General features: G+C 40.4%; 2 protein-coding genes across 2 annotated transcripts; both read right to left on the reverse strand.

Annotated features, from left to right (window-relative positions):
• Nucleotides 1-1,243: 1,243 nt before the first annotated feature.
• LOC147325054 (interferon-induced transmembrane protein 1-like) lies at nucleotides 1,244-4,393 on the reverse strand. Its single transcript, XM_086299325.1, has 3 exons — nucleotides 4,227-4,393; nucleotides 3,383-3,609; nucleotides 1,244-3,182 (listed from the first exon to the last, which is right to left on the reverse strand). Exons 1-3 carry the CDS (start codon nucleotides 4,306-4,308, stop codon nucleotides 3,027-3,029), a joined length of 465 nt encoding a protein of 154 aa, XP_086155451.1. The 5' UTR covers nucleotides 4,309-4,393; the 3' UTR covers nucleotides 1,244-3,026.
• A 6,432-nt stretch (nucleotides 4,394-10,825) lies between these two features.
• LOC147325055 (interferon-induced transmembrane protein 3-like) lies at nucleotides 10,826-14,266 on the reverse strand. The gene is made up of 3 exons (XM_086302403.1): nucleotides 14,096-14,266; nucleotides 13,029-13,258; nucleotides 10,826-12,501 (listed from the first exon to the last, which is right to left on the reverse strand). The coding sequence occupies exons 1-3, from the start codon at nucleotides 14,175-14,177 to the stop codon at nucleotides 12,367-12,369; spliced, it is 447 nt and encodes a 148-aa protein (XP_086158529.1). The 5' UTR covers nucleotides 14,178-14,266; the 3' UTR covers nucleotides 10,826-12,366.
• Nucleotides 14,267-16,034: the final 1,768 nt, after the last annotated feature.

Below are 16,034 nucleotides of genomic sequence, written 5' to 3' on the forward strand. Positions count from 1 at the left end.
GTTAGGGCTGGAATACATGGCTGGAATGTGTGTTACCACCAGGAGTATCATTCTATTGGATTCCATCCAAAATACGGTGCATATCATAGGGGTGCGTAAGGTTATCTTTATTTATCTTTACATTTTCTAACTAATTTTGTAGTTTGTAACTCAGTTATTTTATAATTAATATAATAATATTAAATGGATATTTTAGCAGTGGACCATTAGACCAGACTGTTTGACGCAATCCCTTTTTTTTTTTTTGCCTGTCCTATTTGGTTCTTTAGCCGTCAGAATTGTTGTCTGACAGCCAGGAAGGATTTACTTTAACAAGTGGAGCATCACGGCCTTGCCATATTGGTCCATTTGATCGACCTTTGTTGTTACTATTTATTTTTGTTTTATTTTATTTTCAGTTGTTACAGATGGGACAGACATGGATTGGGGATTGGAAAGGGAGAAAGAAAGATGAAGGAAAAGAAAAACAGAGGAGAAGCGGGACAGTGAGAAAGGGCACTTACAAAGAAAGAAATCTCCCGGATCACCCATTGAGAGAAAAAAAAAAGGAAAAAAGAGAAAACAAGCAAAGAAAGAGCAACATTATAAACACAACACCATCACAATATTCTAGCTAACAGTAAATAACAGTTAATACTAAATATTGAATGTTGTTGTGGAGCATGCAGGATCGACAGCGCACAATTTGCTTTGAGGTAGAAGCCAAGAAAAGTGTACTTTGTGTCTATGAACAGTGAACACCCATGTGCACACCTGTATGGATGAGCACGCTTGTATTCAAAAGGTTTCTCCATGTAACGATCTGCTAGAGGGTATGGGGAGCCATAGTCCAGTTCCCCAGGGCATGAAGCAGGTATGGAGGAGATCCAGGCCCAAGAGTGTGAGACCCCAAGGAGGACCACCGGAGGGGCATCCGTGCCACCCTCCTGGGAAGAGTGAGAGGATGGCAGAGGAATGGAGAAGAAGTGGACTGGTTCCAGTTTTTAAGGACAAGGGAGATGTGCAAAACTGTGCCATATATTGAAGCTGCAGGAAAGAGTTGGTGAAAAAAGTTTACGGAGAGAGAGGTGACCATCAGTGAGTAGTAGTATGGCTTCATAAGTAAATAGGAAGACCACAGAAAAGATTCAAGGGTATAGTGTATAGAGGGTTGGTGTAACAGAGGAGGATGCAAGGGATGGGGTGAGATGGAGAAAGATGATCTGCTGTTGAAACTCCTAAAGTGGGCAGTGAAAGAAGAAGATTCCCAAGTGTGATACATTTATTGAGTTAAGATGGTCAGTTTAGTGTAACGACCAAAAAATCTACTCAACTGGAAATAAACCTGAAAACAACAATTCCTCAGAAGTAGACTATTTCCATTCTAAGATATTAAACTACAATATTCATTTCTAAAAAGGAAGAAGGAATTGCTATCGAGGCTACAAGAGCTCCTGGAAATCAATGGAATCTAAAAAACAAACAAAAAACCCAACCCTAGGAAATACATTTTTAATGAGTTACAGTCCAACACCATTTAACCCTTTAAGACCTACCATAGAACCAAGTCCGCCAGAGCTTATATTATATTTTTACATGCTGTGGAGCCATTTTTGGGAGCATTTCAAGTTGCTATACATCAATACAACCATTATAGCCCAAACTTTAATAATATGTCTGCATTAAGTGCATAGTAATTACATAAATTGCCAAAAAGTGCAATAAACTACAAAAAAATTGAAAATTGTTTTTGTTTTTTTAACATATATTTCTAGTTAGAGAAATTTAAGAGGCTTATCCCTCAAAACTGTAAATACAAAAAAGTTGCACAAACTAGTTTCCCATCACAGAAGATTAATTTTAAGTGTCTTCATAGTTTTATTTTTGAAATACACCAATTTTCATATATTGCAGGAAAAACGAAAATAAATATTATAATGCAAATTTGCAAAATAACAGCATATGCATCAAAATAAACTATTTCCAGCAGTGCAATATGAGTCCTAAGCATCCCAGAAATGACACAGAAAGTCATAAAGTCAAACATAACTTTTAAAAACACAAGTATAGGCTCATAAGTCCCCGATGGTAAAAAAAAACTACATTGGCGCAAAATGACGTCACTTCCGGTTTCGGGCAGGTCATGGCGGACATGCGACAGTTCACGCTGATGGACGTAGGAAGTGTTACAAACAGCTGATCGGATCGGCAAAGCGTTTTTCTGGAATATTATGTTTTTGTTGCTGCAAGTGCTTTTTATGCAGTTTTTGCAAAGCTATATGTGGAAGGAAACTGTGACCTAGGACAAGCTGATGGCATAAGATGTAAGTACAACTCCTCCGGTTTCATATGCAAAAAAAATTATTGCGCTAGCTTACGTGGTTGCAGTGCTACCGGGATTTAAAAATAGTTACGCAAAATGGAGCGTGTCCGCTCCGACCGGCTTTAAAGGGTTAAATCTCAAAGATTATATTTATTATAACATAGCATACAAATCAACTCTTAATTCTCTAAATCGAACAAATTCTAAGGGGATGAAATGTCCACACTGTTTCTGTGGAATATTAGTGAGTGGAAAATGAAACATCTCAATAAAAAGATTTTCCTGCCATGAATGAGCTGAGATCCCTGTCAGTGAATATGCAGCATGATCCACAGCTACAGAAAAAAGGTTTTTGTGAACAAAGAAGAATTCCGTATACTGTCATTCATTGTTCCGTATGTAATTTAGCAGACGCCAAATGCAGTGTGCTTATTTTTCACCTGGGTGTAGATAGATAGGCACAAACATTAATTTAATTGGCTAAAAATCATCTTTATATGCATTTACCTTCACTGAAATATGAAAAAACAATATATATGAAATGTGATCTTTTCCAAACAAAAGACTTGCCAACAGAGACAAATCATAGTCAAAATCTCATAATGAAGACTGATAATAAAATTGATGTTAATATTTATCATCCAAATCCAAAGTCACAGCAGCAAGCAATGCACTGCAATCTGTTAAAAGGAAGCGTTTTGTCAGGGTTTGTTACTTTGAGAGTTTAATGATATACCCCTTCCAATACAACTATCATCGTAATGATGAAAAACAGGAGTCCAAGGGCAACCAGGATTGTGGAGGTGACGTTAAGCTGGCGAGCAGTGGCCCCATAATGCCGTGCACCCTCCAAATCTCCAACCACCTTCCGGTCTCTGGCCTAAAAGGACAGAAACATATAGATTGTAAAAGTGTAGTTGGAGTTCATGGATATTAACTTGATCTATATGGTCAAATCAATATAATGTAGGTCATAGTAAGCAGACAGTTAAAAACTGATATATTTATTCATGCACACACACAGACACAAACACTCAGAAGAATAACAGATGCTCAAAAAACTGATTTAATTAACCTCACCTTGATAGAATAAATGAGAGCTGCAAGTCCAAGACAACAGGGGTTTGAGTAGGCAAAGCAGAGGAGGGACCAGATAATATGGTCCTTTGGAGGCTCAGTGACGATGTTCACACTGGTGTGCTGAACCAATACAGATCCTCCAGGCTGTCCAGAGGGCCCATCATAGGTCCTCACCTGCATTGGAACATAAGCTGGAGGTTTCATTGCTCTCACTGGTCTGAGCTCAGCTGCAGTTTGGAGAGAGGAAAGATATTGAAAAGAGTTACTGACATTGATCATTTCATTTTTGAAGTCTTTGGGCAGTGAGAGAGTTAAAGCAGTTGTCTCTGTTAGAAACTGAACAGTAACAGTTGTGTCTTTGGGGTCCAGGCTTTTCCAAAAGGTTGTTGTGTCCTCGCAACTGAATTTTTCTTAAATCTTTGAATTATGAATGAAAAATCTGCTTACGCACAGTGATAAAATCTCTCTTCTGCTTTTTACATTTAACAGGTCTGACATGCTGGATGAAATATGCTCAGTGTCAGAGGGCTTGAGCACATAAACATCACCTACCGCCCCTCCCCCAATTCTGAAGCCTACATTTAACACAGAACAAATGCAGATGTCGTCTTCTGAAAACTGTACTAACCACCACAGCCACAAAAATTCAATTTTGATTACAACCAAAGAGAAACATAAAGATTCTTATGTCACATCTTCAATATATGGCAGAGAAACTTCAAGAAAAAGTCTTTCACAAGATTCCCCCATTGTGCAACAGCCTCATCATGAAAACAGACAGCATTGCTACACAGACACAGCTACACAGACACAAAAGGAAATGGAAATTAAAAAGTTTTCCTACTTTGAAGTTCATCGTGCCTCTCCTCAGACTCTACTAAGACAACCCGATCTTCGTTTCCAGTATCACGAAACATGTCGGTCATTGCTCTCAGCCGTCTCTAATTATGTGAGCGTAACAGTGTGCTCAGCATACAGGAAGTGAAAGCAGACGTTGGTTTCGTTTTACATTTGTGTTGTGCTGTGTGGGTTCAGGAATTTGCGTCATTGGCATGATCAAACAGGATAAGGAAGGAAGTTCAACACAGCCTTTGTTGTTACAGTGATGGTCAGAGATACAGAAGGTAAAACAAACATTGAACACTTTTCTAAGTAAATATATTTTGAAAGGTGGTATTGACATGAAATTCTCAGCAGATGTCAGTACCAATCCATCCAGTAGATGTCCATAAATTATGTGTTCTAATGAGAAACAGTACAGGGAAAGAATTTTGAACACACGATGAAATGGAGATGCAAAAAAGGCAAGTAAAATCATGACACTGGAGGTCAGGACACAGAGGAGTGAAAAGAATTACCAGAAGAGTTATCCAGTTGCCAAGAAAGTAGTGCACCTGTGGAGCACTACAGAAAGATCTGGAATCAGCATGGAAAATTGTTTCAAAGACAATAAGTAATGAGGTCAACCACTGTGACCTTTATGCACCATGCAAGATTCCATTGCTGAAGAAAAAGCAAGTTGAAGAGCGTTTAAACTTTGCTAAACAACATTTAGACAAGCCTGTGAAATACTCTGAGAATATAATCTGGTCAGATGAGACCAGATGAGATGCTACAATACACACCATGTTTGGAGGTCAAAAGGCACTGCATATCACTCCACAAACACCAGACCAAGTGGAATCTGGAGGTTAGAATATGATGGTGTAGGGATGTTTTTCAGCAAGCGGGACTGACAGGCTTCGTATAATTGAAGGAAGGATGAAATTAAAAATATACAAAGACTATCTTGATAAAAATCTGCTCACTTTCAGCTTTTTTTAGAGAAAGAAAATAAAGCCAAAGTCACTTGACCTGAATCCAGCTGAAAGTCTGTGGAAAGAGCTAAAGCTACATTTTTCAATGCCTCTGCAAAATGGGTTAAAAAACATAAACAACTGTGGGATACTGTTTGTCCATGATTTGAACCGGGGGAACAAATTGTGGCAGGATGAGCGCGATATCATTTGTATCCCACTGTAACTTTACTGTATAAAGAGCTAACAGCTCCAAAACGTCAGGAGTAGTTAGTTATTACAAGAAGTGCTTGTGAACTAAAAATCAAGAATGTGGGATACTGTTTGTCCGTGATTTGGAGAGCCCATGCTCCCGACGCAGGGAAACCCAATTCTGCAGGGGAGACCTACCTTAGCACTTGTGCAGGTGAAGCCAGAGGGAAGATATGCTTCACCATATTTTCTAGTCTTTGGCTTGGAAGGAAGTTGGTTCGGAAACATATTTGGCGATGCTTCATCTCCTGCTTTGCGTTTGTGTGTGTCCATGATGCTAGCAGTGTCCAAGCGTTCTTTTTTTTTTTCATACAGCCCCCCCCCCCCTCTCTCAATGGCTCTGCGGGGCGGGCCCCACACTTTGGGAACCTCTGCCTTAGAGTTAAAGTGGGGTTTGGCTGGTGGGAGCACCCTAAGATTGGACATATAGGGAATATAATTGCATAGAAATAAGTGATCATGATAGTTTGTACTGTCAGCTAAACTGTGCTGATGCTGCTCTGTGTTTCTTTGCCCTTTGTGAACTTAGCCAGCTCAACTCAATAAGATCTAACTCAGTGTTAGCCCCGTGATTTATTATCTTTCCAGGATATACCAGGCCTTTCGCCCTGTACAAGTTCATGTGTCAGACATGATTTTTCCCTGGGAAATACAGTAATGTACATTTTCATTTAAAGCACTAAAAAGGTTCGTTTGTTGATATTTCTGAGCTGTTGAAATGATCTGCCAACTCACCAAATATCACCAAACACCATTTTTCTTTATTGTTATATTTTCTAACTAATTTTGTAGTTTATAACTCCATGAGTTTATAATTAATGTAATAATATCAAATGGACATTTTAGAAGTGAATCTTTAGACCAGACTGTTTAACGCAATCTTAGAGAGTGCGAGTTTGGCCACTTGGTGGTGAAACAGATAAAATACAAATGAGATGGAGAAGAAGCAAAATACAGTTGTTGAGGCCTGACTTTTGCAAGACAAAACACTCATAGTAGGGTAGGTGTGATCAATAAATACAATAAAGACATAATTAATTACCAAACAAACACAACTGCCACTTAACACACTGTGTTGTTATGTTAAGTTTGTAGTTTTCAGGGGACAATGTTAAATACTGTGGTTTAAGGTAGAGATGGTCTGATACCACGTTTTTATGTCCAATACTGATATCATAAATTTGGATATCTGTCGATACCAATATGAAGCCGATATAGTGTATTTTTTAATCAATAAAACTGTTTTTAATATCTTGCTGCATTTTGTATAAGTTCATACTTAAGCTTTAAAAAACAAAACACTGAAGCTATTCTGTTATATCTGTATTCAAAAACACACTGCACCCAAAATATTTCATAGTTCAGTAATGCTGATCAATCTAATAAACTTAAACCTACACCATCCTCCCTATTCTGGTATTTTAAAGAGTACTTAGCAGAACTATTAAACAACCTAACTGATAGCGTTGCCAACTCCCTGCAAAAAAAAAATAGGGAACCACCCCCCACCCTCCGCCTCGTGATGACATAATCAACTTTAATTTAATGTACCTGTAAAAAAGAAATGCACAGAAATCAATTATTTTCTACAATATTTAAATAGATTCAACATCTTTCTTTAACAGAATTGCAGACTGCACAGATGGTACCTTCCCAAAGGAAAAAGTACTATAGCTTACTAGGGTATATAGAATTAGAATAGAATAGAATAGAATTCAACTTTATTGTCATTGCACATGCACAGGTACAGGGCAACGAAATGCAGTTTGCATCCATCCAGAAGTGCTTTAGTGATATAGATATATTACAATATATATTAGAAATAATATAGATATGTGAGTATATTACAGAAATGGGTCTATTATGGTATGTTATAATGTACACGGTATGAAGTATGTTGTGAATATTCTATAACTATAAGTATGTACAGGCTGTAGTGAGTACAAGCTATGTACAGGATATGAACAGGATATAAATATGAAAAACTATACAGAATATGAAATAAATAACTTTACAGAATCTGGGATATACAGCTATACAGAAATGGGAACTATGCAAGTTGTAAACAGTTGTAGGATTAAAGATTATCGAATGTACAGAATGATTATTTACACAGAGCTATACATTAGTGCAGTTAAGATAAGTGAGGGTGTAGATAGTTTCTACAGAGGCTATATAAAGTGCTAGTGGTTGTGAGTGGTGGTTCAGTCCATGTTATTATTGTGTTTGAGGGTACAGTTGTCCATTGTGGGTGTGTGTATGTTCAGTCCATGAGTTTAACGTGGGTCAGATGTCAGGAGGCAGAGTTCAGGAGTCTGACAGCTGTGGGGAAGAAGCTGTTCCGGTACCTGGTGGTCTTAGTCCGGAGGCTCCTGTGGCGCCTCCCAGAGGGCAGGAGGGTGAAAAGTCCATGTGATGGGTGACTGGGGTCTTTGATGATTTTCCCAGCCCTTTTCAGACACCGCTTCCTGTAGATGTCTTTTATGGCAGGAAGTGGTGCTCCGGCGATGCGCTGGGCAGTTTTCACGACCCTCTGCAACGCCTTCCGGTCCGAGGCAGAGCAGTTCCCGTACCAGACTGTTATACAGTTGGTCAGGATGCTCTCGATGGTGCAGCAATAGAAGTTCACCAGGATGTCTGAGGACAGGTGGTTCTTCCTCAGAGTCCTCAAGAAGAAGAGGCGCTGGTGAGCAGCGGTGTTAAGCAGCAGGTTGTTTCTGTCGCACCACTCAGCCAGACGATCCACCTCCTCCCTGTAGGCGGCCTCATCGTTGTCACTGATGAGGCCAATCACCGTGGTGTCATCTGCAAACTTAATGATGGTGTTGGAACCATCAGCAGGTCTGCAGTCGTGGGTGAAGAGGGAGTAGAGGAAAGGGCTCATCACACAGCCTTGTGGTACACCGGTGTTCATTGTGATGGTAGATGAGCAGCGGTTATCCAGCCGGACATGTTGGGGGCGGTTGGTCAGGAAGTCCAGTAACCATTTGCAGATGAGGGAACTGATACCCAGGTCTGTCAGTTTCCTGATGAGTTGTGAGGGGTGGATTGTATTGAATGCTGAACTGAAGTCTATAAACAGCATTCTGGCGTAGGTGTTGTTGTTGTCCAGGTGTGAGAGGACAGAGTGCATTGCGATGGAGACTGCATCCTCTGTGCTCCTGTTCCGGCGGTATGCGAATTGGTGGGGGTCCAGGGTGGGGGGGAGACAGGATTTGAAGTGTGCTAGGACCAGTCGCTCTAAGCACTTAGTGATGATGGGGGTGAGTGCTACTGGGCGGTAATCATTGAGGCAAGATGGGTTGGAGTTTTTGGGTATCGGGACGATGGAGGTGGATTTGAAGCAGGCCGGTACCACAGCGTGGGCCAAGGACAGATTGAATATGTCTGTGAGCACTCCTGCAAGCTCCCCAGAACACGCTCTGAGAACACGCCCGGGGATGCCATCGGGACCTGCAGCCTTGTGGACATTGATCCTGCTCAGCACCGCTCCTACATCGGTGGGGGAGAGAGTCATAGGTTGGTGGTCTGGCGTCATGTCTGCTTTGGTTGTGGGGTTCCCTCGCTCAAAACGAGCATAAAAGTTGTTGAGCTCGTTTAGGAAGGAGACATCAGAGGATGCGGGAGAGGGTTTGGTGGTCCTGTAGTCTGTGATGGTCTGGAGTCCTTGCCACATGCGTCGGGGGTTGGAGTTGGAGAAGTGTTCTTCTACCTTCTTTTTGTAATGGTGTTTGGCTTTTTTGATGCCCTTCTTTAGATTAGCCCTGGCTGTACTGTAGGCGTGTGCATCTCCTGACCTAAAGGCAGTGTTGCGGGCCTTCAGGAGGAGACGAACATCCCGGTTCATCCAAGGCTTCTGGTTGGGGTACATGGTGATCCGTTTCTGGGTGGTGACACTGTCTGTGGTTTTGGAGATGTAATCCAGTACAGATGAGGCGTACTGGTCCAGGTCTGTGTGGGTGAACATATTCCAGTCTGTGTTTTTAAATCTGTCCTGGAGCACTGCGTCTGTCCCCTCTGGCCACACTTTAATTGTCCTCACAGCAGGTTTCACACGTTGGATGAGTGGTGAATACCGAGGTGTGAGGAACAGGGAGAGATGGTCCGATTGTCCAATGTGGGGGAGGGGTGTGGCTTTGTAGGCTCCAGCCAGGTTGGAATACACATGGTCTAAAGTCTTGTCTCCTCTGGTGTGGCAGGAGACATGTTGGTGGAATCTGGGGAGGACTGTCTTTAAGTTGGTGTGGTTGAAGTCGCCAGCAACAATAAAAGCAGCCTCGGGGTGTTTATTCTGGTGTTTGTTAATGGCTGCAGAAAGTTCTTTCATGGCCAACCTAGCATTAGCGTCGGGGGGTATATACACGGCAGTGAGTATGATCGAAGTGAATTCTCTGGGGAGATAATAAGGTCTGCATTTGACCATTAAAAACTCCGCATTAGGTGAGCAGTGACTCTCAGTAGTAGTGGAGTTCATGCACCAAGCATTGTTAATATAAATGCACAAACCTCCACCTCTGGTCTTGCCGGAGTCATCTGCTAGCCTGTCGGCTCGGTGTGTGTGGCGTCCTGCTAACTCGATAGCATTGTCCGGGCAGCTGTTGTTCAGCCATGTTTCGGTGAAAAACATGACATTTGAGTCCATAATCCGTCTGTTGTTAGTGATGGAGAGCCGTATCTCATCCATTTTGTTTGCCAGAGAACGGACATTGGCGAGAAAAATACTGGGTAAAGGCAGCCGGTGTGGTGTTAGCTTTAGCTTAGCCCGTAGCCCTCCGCGCCTACCTCGCCTTTGTTTACGATCTCGGCGCCGTCTGCGTGCACTTCCGCCCAGCCGGGGAGAGTGGGCAGCCTCCGGTGTTCTGGAGATCTCTGGGGTGAGTCGGAGATCGGCGATAAAACTGTTGGAGTTGTGAGTCCAGATGTCCAGAAGCTCTTGTCTGCTGTAGGTCAGCAACGCACAGCAATTCTGGACGAATAATCCGGTTAAAAGTAGATAAAAAACCGCTAAATAGCAGATTCTGGAGAGACACTGAGCCTCGCGTTGTTCACGCGCCGCCATCTTGGTTAAAAATATTAGACTTAATAGTTAATATATACAGTAATAGACTTCTATACATTTTACATCAGATTAAAACTTTGGGTGTAATATTCAGATAATACTCCTCCACATACTCCTCCGACAAGCTAAGGTTATGAGCTGAGTTACGCCATGTCGCAAGTTTTGTGAGGTGCTTTTGTGATATTTAATAGATCGGATTACAGTTCTTTATTTCCCTCCGATATACGATGTAGTAATTTAGGTCAGTATCGATACTGATACCGATACGCAATATCGGATCGGTCCATCCATAGTTTAGGGTATGTAATGAACCTCTTACCATAAATGGCCAAATCTAATCTCATAATAAAACTTTTTTTAACTTAAGAAATTGATCTGATAAAGGTTCATTGTGTCATAATATTTATACAGACCAAATGCTGACATCCCCTGGCCATCAGTTACTATTAAATCTAAGTGGAGGGAAGAATGTAAGCAAGCAAGAAATTTATTAATATATCACTTTCGGAACAGCTCCCAGCTGAAAACAAAGTGATGTACATTTGATATGCCAAAAACGATACAATGAATAAAGATAAGCAAGAAGTCACATGTAAAATGATGGTTAGAATTAATTTTAAAATAATAAAATCAGCACAAATAGCAAAAATAAAATAGTATAAAATGATAATTAGAACTGCATTCAAGACAATAAAATCAGCACATTAGATTACACTAAAACAACAAACTCAGGGTCATACTGTGTCATACGCCAACAAGTAAAAATTGGTTTTAAGACGTGTTTTAAAAGAGCACAATGAAGGGGCCTCTCTAATGTGCTGGGGCAGATTGTTCCAGAGATTAGGAGACCCAGGGGGTGATTAAGGACGAAGAAGCTCAGAGAGGTAAGGTGGGGCAAGACTGTTTAAACATTTAAAAAGAAATATTAGAATTTTACAATGAACTCTAAGATGTACAGGCAGCCAGTGGAGTGAAGCGAAGATGGGAGTTATGTGCTCTCTTTTGCGAGTTCTGTTAAAAGTAGTGCAACAGGCTTTGAACCACCTGCAGATGAGAGAGAAGAAACTAACTCCAAAATACAGTGCATTAGAGTAATCTAAACGAGATGAAATAAAAGCATGGATTACTGTTTCAAAATCCGGCCTGGATAAAGCGCCTTAAATGATAAAAACTGTACTTGACAGTAGCCCTAATTTGAGTGTTCAATTTAAAATTACTGTCCATCATAAAACCCAGGTTAGTAACAACAGGTTTAAAATACTCTGCCAGGGGTCCCAAATCAATAGTGGTCCGATAGAACCAAACATAGTCAAATCTATAAGAGTGGTGACTTAGTGCTATGGAGGTTTTTAAAACCTTTTTGGGACACATCTAAAATACCATTCTCATTTTTAAAAAATCCATCAATTGGCAATAAACAATTTTCTCTAAGATTTGGAGACAGGATCACTTGGAGAACCACTGGTGGCCGACCACATTTACATGATCTGCGCAACTTTGTTTATTATATTCATTGTTTTCATGAATGGCCAAATGGTCTGTTGCAATGAATTATGGGATGCCTTTTTCCCCTCCCTTTTTATAAAGGATGCTCCAGTGCTAACGGAAGCAACAAAGGAAGCACCGAAGCACCTTTCCTTAGTATTTGGATAATCGGAGCAGCTTTTATAATGACCGCCACAGTTCCTAACTGAGAGACTAAGCAAAATGAACTATTAGAACACACCCCTATTTCTGAAATTAAACAATGGGTCTGAAGCTGTGTTTTTCTTTACAGAATTTGAGGCTTAATAACAAGTCAAAGAAGCAACTAACTTAATCTCGGTGTAAATGATAATAGTACGGTTCTCTGTGAGCATAATCAGATAGATTTGCAGTCACAGAACCTTAATTAAGATTAAAATCACAAATCCAATGACAAACAGGACGGTGGCGGCAATGTTAAGCCCACGGGCAGTGAGCCCATGACGTCGTGCACCCTCCAGATCTCCGGCCACCTTCCGGTCTCTGGCCTAGAAGGACAGAAACATATAGACTGTAATAGTGTAATCATCTTTATCCCAATGTAAATTGAAACTGAAAATGTTAAGCATAGCCTAAGTTTCATTTTCTGGAAAAGTTACGCTTCCTGTTTTTAGTAAACACAAGCAATTATAATAATAATCCCAGTTGCCCGTTTTTTGTGCCCATATAGTTTCCTTGTTACTATCAGTGTAGGAAATAATGTAAACTGTATAACATATTTAAGATATTTCTTTCATCAAATCATTTATCTCTATTTTTATCTTTATTGTGCTGTGTACATTGTTGTGCTTCAGCCCAAACTGTTCTTATGACTCTTGCAATGGTCTTAGTTAGGACTGAGTTTTCCTTGTAAAGTATTAGAACACACTTTTCCATTGATTTAGTCAGTTTTTTGCACTTCAGTTTTGGTGTTTGTTGTGTTAGATGCCATGATCATGTAGCTTGATTTATATGGTAAATCAATGTATATTAAGATATGGTAGGCAGGCAGGTATATATTCGCATACAAACACACCTTGATAGAATAAATGAGAGCTGCAAGTCCAAGACAACAACAAGGGTGTGAGTGGAGAAAGCAGAGGAGGGACCAGATAAAATGGTCCTTTGGAGGCTCAGTGACGATGTTCACACTGGTGTGCTGAACCAATACAGATCCTCCAGGCTGTCCAGAGGGCCCATCATAGGTCCTCACCTGCATTGGAACATAAGCTGGAGGTTTCATTGCTCTCACTGGTCTGAGCTCAGCTGCAGTTTGGAGAGAGGAAAGATATTGAAAAGAGTTACTGACATTGATCATTTCATTTTTGAAGTCTTTGGGCAGTGAGAGAGTTAAAGCAGTTGTCTCTGTTAGAAACTGAACAGTAACAGCTGTGTCTTTGGGGTCCAGGGGTCCAACTTTCCAAAAAGGTTGCTATGTCCTCTCACCTGATTTTTTTTTTTTAAATCTTTGAATTGTGAAATCTGAATTCAATGAATAAATTGATAAATATAAATAAATAATGTAAATGATATGAATATGAAACATGTTTTGGGACAGAACACACGATTTTCTGAGGATTCTGCACTCACAGTCGGTGATACAAACTAAGTTAGCATGCAGTGACATCAAAAATTTGCTTACGCACAGTGATAAAATCTCTCTTCTGCTTTTTACATGAAGCCATTCTGCAGGGGAGGTAGGTCTCCCCTGCAGAATGGTCTGACTTAGTGGATGAATCTGCTGAGTGTCAGTGGGCTTGAGCACATAAACATCACCTATCGCCCTTCCCCCAATTCTGAAGCCTACATTTACTATCTTGATTGCTTTTCTGTAAGTGAGCACAGAACAAATGCAGATTACTTCTTCTGAAAACTGTACTACCCTCACCAATACTGCACTACCAATTACACCAATTACAACCAAAGACAAACAAAGAAGATTCTTATGTCACAACTTCAATATATGGCAGAGAAACTTCAAGAAACAGTCTTTCACAAGATTCCTCCATTGTGCAACAGCCTCATCGTGAAAACAGACAGCATTGCCACACACACACAGCTACACAGACACAAAATGAAATGGAAATTAAAAAGTTTTCCTACTTTGAAGTTCATCGTGCCTCTCCTCAGACTCTACTAAAACAACTGAATCTTCAGTTCCAGTATCACGAAACATGTCGGTCATTGCCCTCAGCTGTCTGTAATTATGTGAGGTCCGTACTCAAATTCCATTAACAGCCAAGTTCCCAGTATACAGGAGTTGAAAGCAGACGTTGGTGGTTAGTTTCACATTTGTGCTGTGCTGTGCTTGGTTCAGCTATTTGCGTCATTCACATAATCAAAAGAAGGAAGTTTGATAAAAAATAAATATTGAACGCTTTACCAATTTTCTAAGTAAATATATTTTGAACGGTGGTATTGACATCAAATTCTCACCAGATGTAGGCAACTATCCAGCCAGTAGATGTCCATAAGTTTTATGTTATAATGAAAAACAGTATAGTGAAAAAATCTGAGCCTATGAGAAAATGGAGATGCAAAAAAGGCAAGCAAAATCAAGCCACTGGAGGTCAGGACACAGAGGAGTGAAAAGAAATATCAGAAGAGTTTAAGAACTTTTAAGCTTTGCTGAACAAGATTTAGACAAATCTGTGAAATACTCTGAGAATATAATCTGGTCAGATGAGACCAGATGAGATGTGTTGTGGAAGTTTTCCATTTAATAAGGCCTGCAGACAAGCGGTGAGCGGTAGCTAACATTCTTTAATCAAAACAAGAACAGGTGAGGGACTGCATCATCGCGGGGCAGACGATCAGCAGAGTCCCGCCCGGAGCCTAGTATGGCTCTCTGTTAAATACCCTTACAGGAACAAAAAGCAGTAGACAGCTGTTTCACACCTTTGATTTTTCCCCCCAAAGAAAGTTTCACCTCTTACAGTGGAGAAAGAGACAAAAGACCTCGTAACCAGTTTCCCTCATTCTCCTTCTTATCTCGATAGTCCCACAAGAGATGCTCAAGGGTCTCATCTTCATCACAATTTACCAGAAGACGCCCGAGAGATGAGCCACACCACATCCCTCATATTCTCAGCAATGATCTTATCTTGAATATTTTTAACTATCAATAAATTTTCTCCCATTTCTGCAAGTCTATATTGAATTATACCTTCATTTTTAATATCATTAATTGTATTATACTTTTCCTTTGTACTAATCTTCAAAATATCGAGATTATGTTGGCCTTGGTTCATTAAAGTCCTTGTCTTTAAATTAACTTTGTCTGTGTGTGTTTCAGGTACTGCACTCTCAAAGACTGAATGAACCAGCATTGCAGTCAAGGGGCCTTGTGAGCATCACATGGAAGGTTGAAGCCGCCCACTGCAGCTGTATGGCCGGAGTCGTGGAGACCTGCACCCATGTCACTGCTCTTCTGTTTAAAGTAGAAGCAACAGTGCGGATCTGTGGCACAAGGACTGTTACAGATGAACCTGCATACTGGGTTTTGCCTGGTAATATGACCAAGATACAGCAGGGGCTCATCAATGTAGGATCTTACTTCCAGTATTGCATCTGCTGAGGGATTCCTTCTAGTAGTGTTTCTAGTTGCTCGTTCTTCAAAGAACACTATTAAGCATTAGTTATTCATCTGTTAAGCATTAGTTAATGGTTACTTAATTATCTCTACAGCATCTACAAAGTATTTCTCATAATCAGTTAATAGTTTACAAGCACTGCTTTAAACACTTTATTCGTGATGAATAAGCTAATGTATAACACTCCTTATTAATTATTTTTTCTTGTTCTAAAACTCATTGATTAATCATTTATAAACACTACTCTGCATCAGTTACAAACCTGTCATTTCAGGATGTTCAATGGTATACAAAATCATTGGTAAAAGGTAAGTAGATGGTTAGCATATATAACCCAGAGTAAAATCTGTTTTACTAGAATTTAGTCATTTCCTGCCATTGAACGCATCACAAATACATGACTCCAACCACATGACTTTGCTCAGCCGATCGGCTAATTGGCTGCTGCC

Source organism: Aulonocara sp. 'chitande type north' Nkhata Bay, linkage group LG7 (assembly GCF_057382095.1).
Source record: "Aulonocara sp. 'chitande type north' Nkhata Bay isolate Kocher_YH1m ecotype deep benthic linkage group LG7, A_spYH_male_GT1.1, whole genome shotgun sequence".
Taxonomy (NCBI): Eukaryota; Metazoa; Chordata; class Actinopteri; order Cichliformes; family Cichlidae; genus Aulonocara; species Aulonocara sp. 'chitande type north' Nkhata Bay.

Coding starts and splice junctions, on each gene's coding strand:
- LOC147325055 (XM_086302403.1), bottom strand. CDS start 14,177: ATGACCGACATGTTTCGTGATACTGGAACTGAAGATTCAGTTGTTTTA. Junction 13,259..14,095: donor GAGGCACGATGAACTTCAAA/GTAGGAAAACTT, acceptor TCCAAACTGCAG/CTGAGCTCAGACCAGTGAGA. Junction 12,502..13,028: donor CTCTCATTTATTCTATCAAG/GTGTGTTTGTAT, acceptor CTGTCCTTCTAG/GCCAGAGACCGGAAGGTGGC.
- LOC147325054 (XM_086299325.1), bottom strand. CDS start 4,308: ATGACCGACATGTTTCGTGATACTGGAAACGAAGATCGGGTTGTCTTA. Junction 3,610..4,226: donor GAGGCACGATGAACTTCAAA/GTAGGAAAACTT, acceptor TCCAAACTGCAG/CTGAGCTCAGACCAGTGAGA. Junction 3,183..3,382: donor CTCTCATTTATTCTATCAAG/GTGAGGTTAATT, acceptor CTGTCCTTTTAG/GCCAGAGACCGGAAGGTGGT.